The sequence below is a fragment of the Pseudopipra pipra genome, chromosome 15 (genome assembly GCF_036250125.1).
Source record: "Pseudopipra pipra isolate bDixPip1 chromosome 15, bDixPip1.hap1, whole genome shotgun sequence".
In the NCBI taxonomy this organism is placed as follows: Eukaryota; Metazoa; Chordata; class Aves; order Passeriformes; family Pipridae; genus Pseudopipra; species Pseudopipra pipra.
The window spans coordinates 7005624-7022251 of NC_087563.1; the positions used below are offsets into that span (position 1 = coordinate 7005624).

At 39.8% G+C, this 16628-nt stretch overlaps 1 protein-coding gene across 2 annotated transcripts in view; it reads right to left on the reverse strand.

The window, feature by feature from the left end:
- KDM3B (lysine demethylase 3B) overlaps positions 1-16628 on the reverse strand; it is a 45982-nt gene that overhangs the window by 28292 nt on the left and 1062 nt on the right. The window contains exons 2-6 of one of the 2 annotated variants that reach the window (XM_064671622.1): positions 4715-4882; positions 3025-3138; positions 2470-2575; positions 1440-1564; positions 247-315 (exon numbers count right to left, since the gene is read on the reverse strand). In XM_064671622.1, the coding sequence (XP_064527692.1) occupies positions 247-315; positions 1440-1564; positions 2470-2575; positions 3025-3138; positions 4715-4882 (582 nt within the window). Of the gene's footprint in view, positions 1-246; positions 316-448; positions 632-1439; positions 1565-2469; positions 2576-3024; positions 3139-4714; positions 4883-16628 lie in introns of those variants that run through there. The other variant, XM_064671623.1, reaches the window with a different exon arrangement.

A 16628-nucleotide genomic window follows, 5' to 3' on the forward strand; every position in this document is an offset into this window, starting at 1 on the left:
CCCCCTTCCAAGATCCACACTAAACTTAGTAAAACAGGCCTAACAAAAGGAGAAGATTGTTCAAAGAAAGCTATGACCATCCTCCAAGTAGCAAACAAAATTTTCCCGTTCCAAATTATTAAAATTATCAAAGATCCGCAGTGAACACTCCATCATTTTTCAGTTGTTCCCATGTTTCAGATGTTGCACGTCTAAATTTTTATGAAGTTTCACACTGTATATACAAGACCTGAACTGCTGGACTACCTCGCTTGGAGAAGTGTTGTCCATCACCACATGAATCAGTCGAGGATCCACCGACTTGATCTCACCACTCTAATTTTTTATGCAGATTGACAATGAGGAGGTAGGAGAAAGAAAAGAGGAGGTTAATTTTTAATTCAGAGTATATAGTATCAACATAAGACACCTAAACACAGAGTTACTGTGCAGCCCCTCTCCCATTTACCTTTTCTATCCCACTTTCTCAGGAATACTACTGCCTTCCAGTTTACCTTCTATCCTTCTGCTCCTCGACTTCAAAAACTTGCAGATTTGATTCCTACCGCTGTTACCCTGTATATTTGTTCTGTTGAGCATTTCTAGAGGCGTTCATTGCATTAAAGACAGCTCTTCTTAAATCTGATTTAGTATTGTTCTAGCCTTCTACACTTCACTCTGCTAGATGTAGAAAAGACAACTATAAGAGGCACATCCATTCATCCTAACTGTCCTCAGCAGTGTCTCCCCAAAAGGAGCAATGAATACCCAGTCTCTAACTGTGCTTGGAGGTTACCATTTATTTCACAGTAAATACACAGAAATGGGTGCTTCTGAGCATGTATCTGCTAAAAGCACAGGAGCAGGCCACTGGTAAGACTGAACTACCTGTCAGATCACACAGAAGCATGTAATAAAAATCAGGTAACTCTAGCAGTGCACAGATCCTCTGTGCTGTTCACAGGTTTATGGACAGCAACAGGGCAAAAGCAAACAGCCTAAGTTAAAATACACAAATTTATTGAGGCTAAGACTTCATCTGCTATGCTGTACTTGTTTCAAACCACTTGTACAGTGTGTCAGATGGAAACCAAGAGAAGGCACAGGAAGACCACAACATAAGAGATCCAGAGGGCAGCTTTCTGTGCATCACCACGCTCTCCCACCCAGAGAATCACTTCCAACATTTTTTCATACAGCACTTATTCCCAAAGAAATTCTTACAGCTTTTTTTTTTTTTTTCATAGAAATGGCCTGTGTAACATCATTTATTCTGAAATGTCATCATAACAGGAAAAAAAATTATAAAAATTCTATGAATCACAACATGAGTAATGACTCATCTTTTAAAACAAGTAACAAAGAACCAGAAGAACAACTTTTGGTGAAGCTGTCATTCTCCACATATAGATATTGAGGAGTGGTATTTTAGGAACACCAAAAGTGCTTCATATTTTTACCTCAGTCACAGACACCTCCATAAGACGAGTTATTGGGTCTTGATGGCTCACAACACCAGAGAGCCAGCTATTTTCATCCTCTGGTTGGTAAACCTTAACTCTTTGGCCTTGGACACTGTAAGGACCTGGAAAAGAGGGACTCTGAGTATATTTTCCAGACAAGCTTTGTGTCATACTAGTTAAGTCATGCAATAAAATAGTTCTGTACGCTAATAATTCTGCTAATATCAGATTGTCAAAATCCACATGAGCCAACAACCTGTATGTGATACACTCAGAATTAGGCAGAAGAAGGCTCTAAACTGGACAATTCTAAAGCTACTTGCTCATGTAAGAAGTCTTGTCCTCAGAAATTCTTATGAATACACCAAGAGGCACCAAATTCCTGTAAGGAATTACATCTCCCTTCAAATGTAAAACAGGAGCCTATCTCTAGGGTGGCCCCTGGCACATGAACTCTGGATAGAACATTGTTTTAGCACTTGACCAAGACTACCCAGATCTACAACAAAAGTCACAATCAGTACAGGATCCAGGTAACAGATAAGGTATTAACTCTATGCTGACCAGCCGTGTCCACATCACATTTTCAACTTAAACAATTCATGTATTAATCAGCAAAATGCCAAGATTTGAACTGACATTGCGAAGAGAGTTTCTGAGGATCAACAACAACTACAGAAAAACTTCAATTCCAAATTTCCAGAATTACAGATTAGAACCATAAAAAGGACCAAAACTTTAAAAATTCTAAATTAAAACTTAAAATAAGGGAAGTTGTAAATACATGGAAATCGTCCTACTTTAACTAGGGACCATTCCCAATAGGTGTTTCTGTTTGTATCTCAGCAACTGCTTACCTGTATCTGTGACAAAATAATGCTTTTTTGTAAAGAAATTGCAAAATATAGAAAATTGACCTTCCAAATCAAACAGTAACAGATACTATTACTATCCTCCTTCACAAATCCCAGCATAGTCTAACTGTTCCACAACAAAGTAGCTCTGAGATAGAAAATACATTTCTCACCTCTACTAAAAATCTCCTGAAGCTTCTGGTCGCTGATCAGTGTATTGACAGATTCTCTTAGCAAAGGCTGTTCCTGCAGAATCTGATTTTGACTCTCTGTTCCCATCTGCCAACAACAAACAATTTTAACACAAAAGTATAGTCTTTTAAGGTAACAGAATCATTAGTTCTTAAGGGACAGCTCTTCTTGGACTGCTGTCAGAGACTGACAAACCAAAAAAAATGTAAAATTAAGGACAACATTACTGAGCATGTCAGGAGGAATAAAAGCATTAGCTATGCAAATGCTGTTGCAAAACTTGCATTGCAATTATCAGCTACACAATGTTTGACAACTAGCTCTCCAAATGAACAATAGAGAGAGTAACTGGGACTTTTCAAATGCAAATGGAGGTAGTGTAAGAACTTGGAAATGCAGGGAAAGAAACACAAACTCCTGACAGGACAGCAAAAGGAAAAAGACAATGATAAGTTGGTGGAACAGCAGGAAAAAAATAATGTGACAAGTACTGGACAAAGTTAAATTTACGTTTTAACTCGACACAGTTCAAATACCTGAAATAAACGTAATCCACTGGCATCCGACAGGAAACGTAAATGTCTGTCCAGAAGAAACTCTACTGGGACCACAGAGCCCAAGCCCAGCTTATCTACTAGAGGAGTGAAGGTCTGTGATGAACAACCAAAAAAAAAGGTTATTAAAATGACTGAGTACACTTACAGGCCAACAACAGTCGATTTCACACGCTATTTACATTCAAAAATAATAAAAAGCTTAATTTCTCAACTTGTACTGCCCAGTGCCTGAGTTTTAATGCAAAATATTAGTCCTTATGTCTAAGCTAATAATTCTTGCATATTACAAGCAGGAATTACAGAAAATTGCCTCCACTTCATTAGATCTTAAAGCAGAAATGAAAACATCTGTCCTGGTATTTAATTTTTCATAGGTAAGCACCTTCTGATGCTCAAGTAAAAAAAAAAGCTTTGGTCAATAGTTCTAACTATATTATATATTTCAGATATACCCTCTGGAAAGGAGTGTTTTTATGCCTGTACAGAAGTCAACTGTAAGTAATTTATAGGCTTATTTTTAAAGGGGAGCTTTTTTTGCTAGTGTTTTGTGCCAAACTGAAGTTCATAGTAAGTGTAGTATTGATGTTCAAGATGCAGAACAAATAAAAAAAAATACCTAGCAGAATTAGAATGACCTTATAACATAACTTGCTGATGGCAGAGGAATTTGCCAACCACTGGAGTCTTTGCAAAGTGCTTTTAACACGATTTTAACACACAAGTATTCACGACATTTTTCCCTTAACAGCTCTCATCAAGTTTGTTTACACTCCACCCTCCTGTACACAGCAGTATAAATATAAATTATTTTTTTCAGTTTGAGTAAAACTATTTCCCAGAAGTGAACAGAACTACAAGAAAGAGACAATGAAGGATGAATACACATTCTTAAGTGAGGTATCTAAAAAACAAACAAACAAAAGAAACCCCAAACAAAACAACACACTGTCCCCTTTGTAATGCGAAGTAGTTGACTTCCCATCGCATCTGTGTACCCTGGTGCTTTGGCTAACTCCAGTCTGCATTCCCAGGCAGTTATCTGGGTCGGCCTCTGTGCTTAGAGATAGCTTCAGTGCTCTCCTGTCCAGAGCACAGAGGATGGAAGCCTACAGATAAAGCTCGAGTTGCAGTGGAAGTGCTCTGGGATCATCACACAATCAGTGTGCAGAATGTGGTAACACCCCCAAATCACTCAGACTGTGACAGACTTGGGAATCATCTGAAAGAAACCGATCCTGCATAAAAACAAGTTTCCCAGATGAACTGGAGTTCACTTGGAGGCAAGTTGGAAACACACTGAAAGGAAAACTTTGCCTGTGGAAAAAAGCACTATCTACAGAATCTCTATTGTAAAGGCCTGGTTTTCTCTTGCCTTAAGCCAAATGCAATAAAGAAATTCTCAGAGAAAGATGCAGTGCTGAACTTGCTGCTTTGAGCCCAAGTGTCCATTTAAAACACTGAATTCAAATTCTATCAAGGCACAAGATCCTTGACTGGAAAAAAACATTTCAACGTACCCACGCACGAAATGTCTTAAAAAGCAGAGTAGGATTCCAAGCAGTTCAAGGACTGCGAGAGGAGAAAAGAAACAAAACGAGGGCCAAAAAACAAAAGTTAAACAGCATGAAAATGAAGGAAGGATTCTCACATATTTTGGTCAAACACTCACCAATGCAGGCCACTGTGCCAGCGAGACTCGAGTCCCCTGAAGCATAACTGGGTCATTTCGAGGTGCCCAAACCAAAGATCCTTCCAGCAGCAACACTATAACTTCTTCAGCATGGACTTTCACCCAGGCGTGTTGGTTCCAGTTACAGCCATCGAATTCCACAAAGATCTGATTAAAAAAAAATTTAGAAGGCATTTCATCTCTTTTCAGACACTGAATAGAAAATAATATTCCTACAATCCCTATGGAAAAGGAGACAGCAGCTTTAGTCAGAAAAATCGGGATAAGTGTTGTAATGTTAACGCTGAGAACACCACATCTACACAGCTATCAAATATTACAAAAGAAAAGGGAATCAAATTCATAGCAATGAAACATTATTTATCCTGGCTCCAAACACTGCATTTTCCCATACAAAATTAAAGATGTGAAGATTGTTCATCCCAAAATACAGCTGATGACCCAATGGAAGCCTCTTTCACAGGAGGATTTTTTAGAGAATTTCTCTGCTCTTACTTGGCACTTCAAACAGCCATTCAATCAGCATGGTTAACTGACATTCACAGAACTAAACACTTCAGCCTGGAACATTTGTGTTTATGGAATCCACTCTACATCACATTTTTGTGTTGTCTTGTACATTTATTAAACTCCCTGAACAAACGCAAATATTTTGGATGGCGTGAGATTACCCAGAATTAACTACTCGCTAGATTTTTCATTACCTTATTTACAAGTGTAACAACATAAACCACACTACACACACTACAATTCTAAATCCTTACTCTATCATTCTCTTTTTTCGTATCATAAAGGACAAACGTTAAAGCCATATGAAATTACATGAAAAGAATGCTAAAAGCACAGGTTACAAATCCCATTCCATGTGCTAACAACTGGAGCTATTAAATATTAAAACACAGTTGTATTCCAATCTTTCATCTCCAGAACGTACAGACTCACCAAATACAATCACATATGTCGGATGGACAGCAAGACATTCCTAATCAGATAAGAAACACATTAGGCTGGACAGTCAAAACAGTTTTGTAATCATCACAAGACCACTGAGGGGTAACAGGGCACTAACCAGAGACAGCTCTCTGCTTTACCAATAAACCTTATTAAAAGAAGTATTACACTTACACACTCCTCCCCCCAAGCCCAAAAGCTCAAACTCCAAAGGGAGTGGGAGAGAATATGAAACAACTCTCCTGATGAATTCTTGAATTCCATTACTGTTAAAGCTGCCCTGCAGAGAAACAGTACTGGACCTTTCAAGATATCCTTCCTCCAATTCAACAAATTTCAGCAATATAGTGGAAACAGGACTGAACACCTTTCCAGCTTCCATGAGCCTATAGATTTCTTAATATTATACTTGTGCTACTTTGGCAGTAGCATGCGATGGAATGAGGAGTTTCATATAAGAGGAACAAAAGGGAATTGTTTGTTTACAATGTGTACAGTATTTGTGAGGTAATACTCTAGTTATGATTGACTTATCATAAAAGTTATATGAAAAAAGGTTGTCATAAAGAATAGAATAATGCTGACTTTGGAATATATGCTTTTTCTGCAAAACAGAAAAGTCAGGGCAAGTTTGTCTTACACAATTTACATTCAATATTCCGTTCTCTTTCCCCTTTGTATAATCAAACAAGGAATGGAGTCCGGCCAAACTTTGCCTTACAACCACTAAAAGAGTTGTTACTAATTCTCAGCCAATACCCAACAGAGTATTTTCCTACACACAGATATGCAGGGCAGCTGTTCCAGAGCCATGCAACACCACACAGGATATTGTCAGTAGTTTCCAACCGATCACACAGCAACAAAAAGGATGAAAACTTCAATATATACACTCAGTTTCTGCTTCCAGAATCTGCAATAGAAATCACTTTGTGTAATGGGTGTGCAAGAAACACAAGGTGACTTGGCAGGGCACAGCCAGTGTTTGTGCACATACCACTCTGTACTACTACAGAAAACAGCTACAGCATATTCATGGACTGATGCCAAATGTGCTTAGATTCTTTAAGAAAAACACTATGGGAATCCTGAAAGAGATGCCTAAAGAAGGAAAGCAAGAACTGATGAGACAGATGTGAGAGTGAATGAACACATTGCCTTTTGATATATAAAGTGGTAAAGAGGAATATTCTACCTCTGCTTAAGGCTTCTGGGCTTTTCAACAAAGCAACTGCATTATAACTGAGAGTTTCTCATCTTAATTTGAAAATTGTGTACTTCTCAGTCAAGAGGGAATCATTTCTGTTCTCTAGTCTTGGCTACATCAGAATAAATTACCTCTCAGATGTATCAATGGACCAACAATTCACAGGGTCACATCTACTGACAATAAATATCTTCTGTTGACCTTCCTAACTCTGCTCACAATCAGTTAAGACAAGCCACAGATAATAACACCAATGTTTTAAACAGTGGCATAGACTGCAACTATATATGTAATTAGTGCAGATATGTCTGTATCACGTTTAAAAAATGATGCTGCTTAGACAAAGATACCTCTGCAGGATTTCCCAAGTTCTCCTGCAGTGAAAACCCCTTTCCCTATTGCTAAGCAATATCGAATTGCAAACAAAAACGATCTTTGTTTTCATGGTTTGCTTTTTTTTTTTTAATCTACAAACCCGGAGTTTTTTTCCAACACAAAAAAAAACCAAGAGGGTCCATACACACCTGTAATTCTCCCCCTTCCCTTTTTTTTTTTCTTTTTTCCTGGCCCACTAAAAAGTGACACTGGAAAGCTGAGCTGTTGCTCTGCTTTTCCTGATACACAAAGACAGCCTGAAGCATTTTTTCCCAGAAGACACATTCTTGTCTAGATGCTACCCTAAAATTCAGATCTTAACTGTAGTGAGAGAACTACAGTCTGGCTCAAATGGAATTTCTCCTCAAGTTTTCCAACATCAGTTCTGCTATAAAAGCAGCAATGACAGGAAGACCATAATGTATATTAGACAGATACTTTGGTCTTTTTTATCATGTGACACACAAGCTCTAAATGTGATTTACAATAGAAAAAATACAGCAGCTTATTGCATTAGAATTTGCAGTAGATGCCATCTACAAAAAACATAAAATCTTTAAAGTTTAGGGGGTTATATATTATAAAAAGCAGAAGATGAAAAAAAAATTCAAGTGCAAAAACATCCCTTAAAATGGTCTTAAATTGTACCTAGTTTTGAAAGGAAGGATGGTCCATCAGTTGCTAGAGAGTAGCCAAAGACCCAGGTTCAATTCCCTGCTTCATCAGAGGCTTCCTGCATGACCTTGGTCAAGCCATTTAGTCTCACTGACTGAGTTTCCTCATCTGTAAATTGGAATAATAGTACTTATGCCCAGAAAGGAGGCACTGGTGAGAATCTGTTACAGACTAACCAAGTAAAACTAGATAACAAGTTGGTCCATGACCTCTTACTCGTGATGTAGAAAGACCTACATTGTCAACATCTGGGAAAGAAAGGAAGAGAAGGCAGAAACTGAAATTTCAGTGTGGCAAACACATCTGAGGCCTCATGCAGCTGGTATGAGATGAAATTAAAACAACTAAACTACAATAGTTTCCTAGTAGTTTTCTGATGCAAACAGTACTATTTTGGAATCCATTATGTGAGATAGATGATGTACACATCAGTGCTTAAAAACCTTTCACCTTCCAATTCAGTAACCATGTTTCAAATTATTTCTTACAAGCAAAGGCAAAAAAATCCGATCTGAAATATATATCTACAGACACAGTGTTTTACTGCAGCTCATTCACAAACATGCAAAGGAACAAGCCTCAGCTTTGGAATACCTACCCCATGCTGTACCAACCTCAGTTCAGAGTCACTTTAGAGCACATTGCACCTGACACACTCCTGTTGTAACAAACAGAGCAGCACTCGCAGCCCTGCACAATCAGCCCTGTGGGTGCCTCTGTGACCCAGCAAGGGGCTGAAACTTTAATTGTCACTGGTAGGAATGCCACAGCAATCCAGCTGGCCTCAAGCCATGCTACCTCTGTAACAAGACACTACTCAAAATCGACGTACCATTTTGTTTACAAAACAAGGTGGAGTACAAGCAGATTTATATGGTGCCTTCAACTCCAAAGACTCCACTTAATCCAATCCAAATACAAAAGGCAGATTGCAGGTGGCCTCTACACTTCTGCCCCTTCCCTGTGAGATTTGGCCACCATGCAAACCAGATCATTAGTCAAGGCAAAGCAGTTGTCCAAAATTCAGAACTGGAAAGGCCTTCAAGTAGCATGGTGCTTTATTCTCCCAATACACAGCAAGTAACAAATCCGTACATTCATAATTCTGTACGGCAAGTTCTTCAATAAGTTACTCGTAAAGCAGCACCTTGAGAAAATTATGGCTCTTTGTTGTCACTTTAAGTAGTTAATATGTTTTAGGAATTTAGATGGGTAAAACCCCTTAGATGAGCTTGGATGAAGATCAGCAGCCCGCTGTCACTGCAGGACGTTGCCTCTCCACTGTCACTGCAGGGACCCATTGCTTCCCCTTGAACAAGCAGCCCAGCTGACCCCACTGTGGGTACAGTGAGGGAACAGTGGCACTGAGCACACACAAGGAATTGCTAATTTCCTGCAATCTTCCTCTGTGCTGTTTATTTAAGGGTCCAGAGAAGCATCACTCACAAGAGACAGGAAGGGCAATTACTTTCTTTTTTTATAGCAGCTAGCTACTATACTGACTTAATCATAACAACATCAGGCCAAACTCTTCCACTCAAGTCTTCATCAAGCTTTTTCTTAAACATTAAGACAGGAACATGAAGTACTGGACTATTGTCTCTCCTGCAGTGCAGAATTTCTCTGCTGTGGTACTTTTTTCCACTTTAACCACTGAGCAGCTGAACACTTGAGAGAGATGAGCTGATTTGAACGAGTTTGGTTTATGTCAAACACGAAAATGACTGTGCTTGGTATCTCCCTCTCAGATAACAAACGCTTCCCAAGTCAAATCTGGGATCTAACAGTAACCTCACAGCAACCTGTAACCTCACAGGTAACCTGTGCCTGCAGAGTCAACATGGGTCTATCAAAGGAACCGGATCCAAACCAGCAGCACCCACCAGACACAGCAGCACTTCGTGCAAGCCCCACCTCAAGGCAGTCCTGTAACACCCCTCACACTTCCAAACGAATCCAGTCACTGCAGTGTATTTTACACCAGGCAGAGCCAAATATGTTAATCACCGTGCTTTGCTTTTTAAGAGGAACTTTATTTCAGAAAATGTTTGCATTCCTACGGGAACTTCCTGCCATATGACACCTCCTTGCTCACAGCCAGAGACAGACTGCCTTTTGAGGCAGCACCAGCCCATTCTGTATACTGAGAACTCATTCACCACTCCCCAGGCCTATCCTTAAAAAGTGACCCCTTTTTTCCTTAATTTATACTAAAATTAACATTTCTGAATTTTCCCTGCTATTAGTAACTTGACATACCTGGCTATTGGAGCTATTGGAAATTGTGAGTTTCACAGAACAAATTTGTTTTGAAAACATATATATATATTTTTGTTAAATACTGTGCTTTCTGGTGCCACTTCTAAAATGCACCTTTGCCTAGGGTCTCCCTGCATCCCAAAGTGTCATAAAAACCAACTTCAGGAAAATAACAGCAAAGCAATCTTTGTTGACTGTTGTTTCATTCTGCAGCTATTTGGACTGTAGACATAATGTTCTTAATCCCAAGTATGCTGCAACTCAATTACCAGCAAAAAAAGCATGAGGATCTCTAGATCAGAACTCTGAAGGAAAAGAAACACCTCAGATCACAGTTTGGATACCCAGACTTTGAAAACAATTTAAAATTGTTGCCTTATAACTGGCAAGTGGCAAATACAACACTGGTATTTAAATAAGGAAGAAGGAACCTGATAACCATTAGTTTATTATGACAATACCAGCTGTTTACCAAATCTTAGAATAAGTTTCAGGTGAGGGATGGGTGAGAGGCTGCAAAGAAAAAAGAATGGCAATAAATGGGAGCAGTTAAAAGAAAGTTTTAACTACATAGTTTACATATGACACTTCCTCTTACTGCTTCTAACCTGAACTTGAGTATCCAAAGCATTAAATGGTGATGCACCGAAAATGAAGGAAGCTGAGATTTACAGAAGTCTAAAGGGAATGGTAAAAGCAGGATGAAAATTACAATGGCAAGTACTGGAGCAGCAGAATTAATACTGCAACATAATTAATAATGTCAGTGATAAAGCTGGCATAAAATGTACCAAATTTCTTTACACTCATTCCTGGTCTCAAGCCTAACAGTACCTTAAGCAGACCAGAGGAAAAACCTGAGGAGCTTTTGTAAGTTCTTGCAATCACAGCCACTGAAAATTTGCTATTTCAATTGCTAATTCTGGTTTGACTCACTCTTTTTCCTTTGCTTTCCAAGTCTGGCATCTTCCTTGAAAAACATTACTGGTAAAGTAATACATCTCTTTTTATGCCAAGTTTTACAGATTAAATCAGATAAATTGAAGAATTTATTTTAGATTATGGGATGATAGACCACAGGACTATACTAAAAGAAGTCCAATCTCAAAGAAAAGCTTTAACCTGGAACTTAATGCCACATTCTCAATAACCCAAAAATAAGAAACCAAAGCTGCTCTTTGCAAGTAGCAAATTATGCTGTTCTTTAGAAGAATGTCTCAGAAACTCTCAGTCTCTCTCCAGATTCATCCACTGTCACTTAACATACTAAGTAACTCTAACAAATGGAATTCATCTCTGAATACAATCATTAAAGTCAAAATGAACAAGGTGGACACCCAACACGAGCATGACTTTTTGGAAGAAATTCAGAAAGATGGTGTCGCGGTCTGCTAAGGAAAAACTGCAAGGAAAACTCGACAAGAAAACCTCCCATTTCCCATTATGTTTTGCAAATGGAACATCACCATCTAGTGTAGGTGAGATACTCCAAAGGGACTCACAAGGGCTGCACTGGCAGCAAGGCAGCAGCACTACCTCAGAACAGCACGATCGATAACGTTCCAAAATAAAACATACCTAGAAACTACAAAAGAAAATAAACCTGCCACTGATTGAAAAGTTGGGTTTGATCTTGATTAGATAGAGCATCTAAGCAAAAGGAGGTGGCACAAATTATTAGATGCAAATACCACTGGCTTCACAGGAAAAGCATAAAGCACTGCACAAGTACTTGGGGTCACCAGTAGAGCAACCTCAGGACAATAATTATGTGGGGGTAAAACTGAGTTTTGTTGTTGTTCTGTAGTCAGCAATTGAAACTGCAGATGACCTAAAGAGCACCCTAACATTACCCAGAGAAGTTACTATATGAGCACATGTATTTTATGACCACATTAAAAAGCTATTCAGCAACCAAAGGCAAACGTGATAAACTTCCTGCAGACAGACTCTGCCAGGACACAGTAACTTTGCAGCCTTCACTTCCAAGAGCTGGATCTGAACACTCCCATTAATTTAACATACAAGAACATTATTTGTCATGTCAGTATAAATAGACCTTGATGTAATTACCACTAAATATAAAGAACATGGGTATCTCTAGTAAGAGATTCCTTGAAAATACTTAAGCCTATATGAGCTGCGCTTTTCCAAAGTCAAATAACCATGGTTCACTGTCCGAAATGGGGAATCTGAAATCTTTGCTTCTGCTGCAACAAACACCACACAGAAGGAGAGACTGACCCTCCAAAGCCAATCCAATACTTACAAGCCAATGAGCTTTACAGATCATCCACTACCAGATGAGCAAAGACTTATTTTACAGCCCTTCACGGATGCAAATACATAGCAGTCATGCTGTGTGTGATTTTACAGCTAAGCATCATTTGAGAAGACTCTCACCTGGCAGCATATTGACAGAAGGCTCGACAATTTTCACCCTTCCACATCTGGTTGACTAAGGACATCCACATCTGATCAGTGCAAGGCTGGACAGGATAGAGGTGGGGAATAGGTGGACCTCTGACCTTGCCCAGTGCACCTGCTCTTTCACTGACACAAATGTAAAACACTGTGGGTTTGACCCTGGCTGGACACCAGGTACCCAAAGCTGCTCTATCACTCCCTTCCTCAACTGGACAGAGAAGGGAAAACGTACAAAAAGGCTCATGAGTTGAGATAAGGGCAGGATGAGATTCTCACTGATTACCAACAGGGGCAAAACAGACTCAACTTGAGGATATTAACTGAATTTAGTACCAATCAAAACCAGAGCAGGACAATGACAAGTAAACCTAAATCTTAAAAACACCTTTCTCCCACCCTTCCAGCAGCACAAGGAGAAGGGAACAGGGACTGTAGTCAGTTCATTGTTTGTGTCACTGCTTCCTCCTCGGGGAGAGGAGTCCTTCCCTTGCTCCAGTGTGGGCTCTGTCCCACAGGAGACATGTTCCACAAGTGCTCCATGATCTTCTCCAACATGAGTCCTTCCCACGGGCTGCAGTTCTTCACAAACTGCTCCAGTGTGTCACCCACGGGAACACAAGTCCAGCCACTAAACCTGCTCCAACGTGGCCTCCTCTCTCCATGGATCCACAGGTCCTGCCAGGAGCCTGCTCCAGCACAGGGTTACCATGGGGTCACAGACTCCCTTGGGCTTACTTTCTTTAGAGCTTCCATATTTCTCCACAAACTTCCCAAATATACTTCCTTTGTGCAAGACAGATTTAAAATGTATTGAAATTGCTGCACACATGCAGATCAGTGTAGCACATGTTCAGTAGTGTGACATTTCCTAAAATATCAGAAACACTGTATAAAAGCCATGCAGGCACAGTGAGTGAAGTGGGCACTTCCATAACTCCCGGGAATAAAGCAGTACAACTGAAACTCCTGCACGTGTACAGTGGAGGGGGGAAAAAAGCAACAAGACAGGAATGTGGAGTCTCTCAGAGATTAACAGAAACATGGAAGACAGCAGGGTGAGAAAGTATTCAGCAGACATGGAACTAGTGCTGCATAAGGACAACTCTGCAAGGGGTTTAGCCAAACATGTACCAGCTAATAAGCATCTTTCAACCACTGCCACACAAATTTTGTTAGTTACCTCTCCATTACCTGCATTTTGGAGGAACAGCCCTTCACCTCCCAGTCCTACTGCCAGCCTTGATAACACCAGTGCTGAGATCAGTCCCAGCAGTCCCTCCCACAGCCACCATCAGCCCTCCCTCACTATTCAGTGAGCACAACACTGGACACCTGCGATGGAACAGGACTGGGAAGGCTCTTTAGCTTGAGCCTTGACCCCACTCCTCATCTATACCTTGAAAACCACCTCAGATCTAAGAGCCTTTGAGCATGTTGCAAGTCACAGTGAGTTTCCTCTACTGCAATTACACTGCCAAAGAAGTCAAGATCTTTTCTTCTATAAATCACATTAACTTATACAAGCTACAAATGTAGAGGTATTCCATTCCATTCCCCCCATATCATCCCTGCTCCTTCCATTTCAGTAGCACAATAGTTAGAGAATATCTCATGACCCTATCAAGCCCTGAGAGAAGTCATCAGTGGAACTACAGAAGACATTCCTTACCACATGAATGCATATTTTTCAGTGTGGATGTCTATCTTGCACACATGGGAAGACAGAAAGGTCTTCAGAAAAAAAAAACTGTGCCATAACAAGTATTCACAGTACTGTGTATTTAGGCCAACAGTAAAGTATCACAGAATAAGCAGAGAAAATCTACAGCCACTACTTTTGCAATTCTCCTTCACAGAACTGTATTTTAATCGCAAAGCAAGTAAAGATGTATTTGAAAAAACATTCCACATTCTGTTTGTTCTTAAAAATCTCTTTTACAACAAGAAGCATTAAATATATGCCTACTGGTCTTACCAATACCCATCCAGCCCAGTGTTCTGCTTTCAACAGCAGCAATATGAGACATCACTTAGGGAGTGAGTCGAAGCCTACACCACTGCCTGGGGTCACTTCTCTTGTACTCTTTCAATACCCAAAGACATACAAACATACAAGTGGAGGGGGAATGATCCAGGGACATGATCACCTCTGCAGAACAGACGGAAATGAAGAGGACAGTGGCACAGAAAGCAATCTGAATATCCCAGACTCACAACCCCAGCTTGCTGTGAACCACTTCCACAGAATCCCAGTCTGAAAACGTCTCTTTCCCAACAGTTTGAAAGCCTCTACAAGCACTGAAACTCTTCAGCAGACACATGTGCACAACAGGCAAGAACCTCCACACACCTGCCCAACAGGCAGGACAGGCACATTTTTCCCATGTGCTTCCCTACTGTCAAGATGACTCTCAGGTAGCATCCAAAACTTGCTTAAGGGCGTATAAACCTAAATCCAGTCTTGCAGGGTTCCAGTATCCCTCATCTACTACATGTAGCCTCCAGACAGGAAGATGTTTTTTCTCAGTGTGACCTAGTTGGAAAAACTAGTTGAAATACCCTGATATTTACAATTAACTCAGGGTTGTGATACTTCAGAAATAAATTAAGCTTATTCCACAATCCAGATAATTTCTAAATACCAACTTTATTCAATTAAATCCCTTACGAATAAAACACTTTAGATTACATGGTTTTGTTGGACTGTAGAATCTACATATCACATATAAGGAAAAATGTCTTTAAATATATTCAATTATGTGCAGATTATTGTAAGAAATAGATAAAAATTCAAGATATAAAGAAACCTTGGATAAGACATAAAAAAAACCTTGGATAAGACAGTAAAAATCCTTGGATAAGACATAAAAAACCCTTGTTTACTCCTGAGTTTTCTGCCTTAGAAATGTGCAAATATTCAACTGCAGTTTTGTATTTCTAAAAGCCCTACATCAGATTACAGGTAACTGAAACCATCCTTTCAGGATACTATGAGAAAGCGACTTAAGTAAGCCAAAGAGTAGAAAAGATGTTTTTCCTAGTCTTTTTCAAACCTAGTCACATTATTACTTTCCTTTAATATTTCCTAAGCAGTGGTTGACTGCTTGGTGCCAACTCATCACTTCTAACAGAATGAGTTTAAAAAGGATTTTTTTTCTGATGGTACATCATTAGCATCGTCACAGCAGTGTTCATTACGCATGGAAGGGTCCCTGAAAACACTAAATGTTCCACATTACTCTAAATTCTGCCTCAAGTATTCTACACAGTTCACATTTTAGAGTTCTGGTACAGATTTCGAGACTATAGAGACAGCTGCACCACTGGAACTGTGCTAAGTAGGAGGTTATTGATGAAAGGAGCTGAGGAGAGAACTGCAGTGCTCAATGAAGGTAATGCATTCACACATCAAAAAAACCCTATTCTTCCCATGCTATCTGTCAAATAGAGAAGTTGATTTTTACTTTGTGAAGGCAGTCTAACAGGTGCCACATGGCTGGACAGCAATGACTAACCAGGAAACAAGTGACTCCCTTTTACTGAGCAGAGATTCTCAACAAAACCAAACCAAACCAATAAACAAAAAAACCTCCAAACAAAAAAAAGCAACACTTCACCAGTCCTTCCACCAAAATAGTAATTAAGATCAGGCACATGGAAAATTCATTCCATCATAATCATATTTGCAGTGGATGACTCCATAATGCAAGAGCACTAATGACACACATGTCCAATGCAGTCTGCTACAAGAGTACAAGAGCAGCTCTCCAGCTGGGTCTTAGCCCCTATACATTTTCACAATTCAGACAGTCTCAAACACTTGTCACATTTTCAAAAACCCCTTTCTGCACAGGTTTTCCTTTCCTCCTCCTTAAACAGGTAGAGCAGAAACTGGAGCACACCACCACAGCTCCCAGCTGCAGACACAGGGTGCTGGGCCCCCTTTGCAAAGTCAAACCCAGCACTGCTTCCTGCTGACAGCCCTGGGTGCAGCCCTAG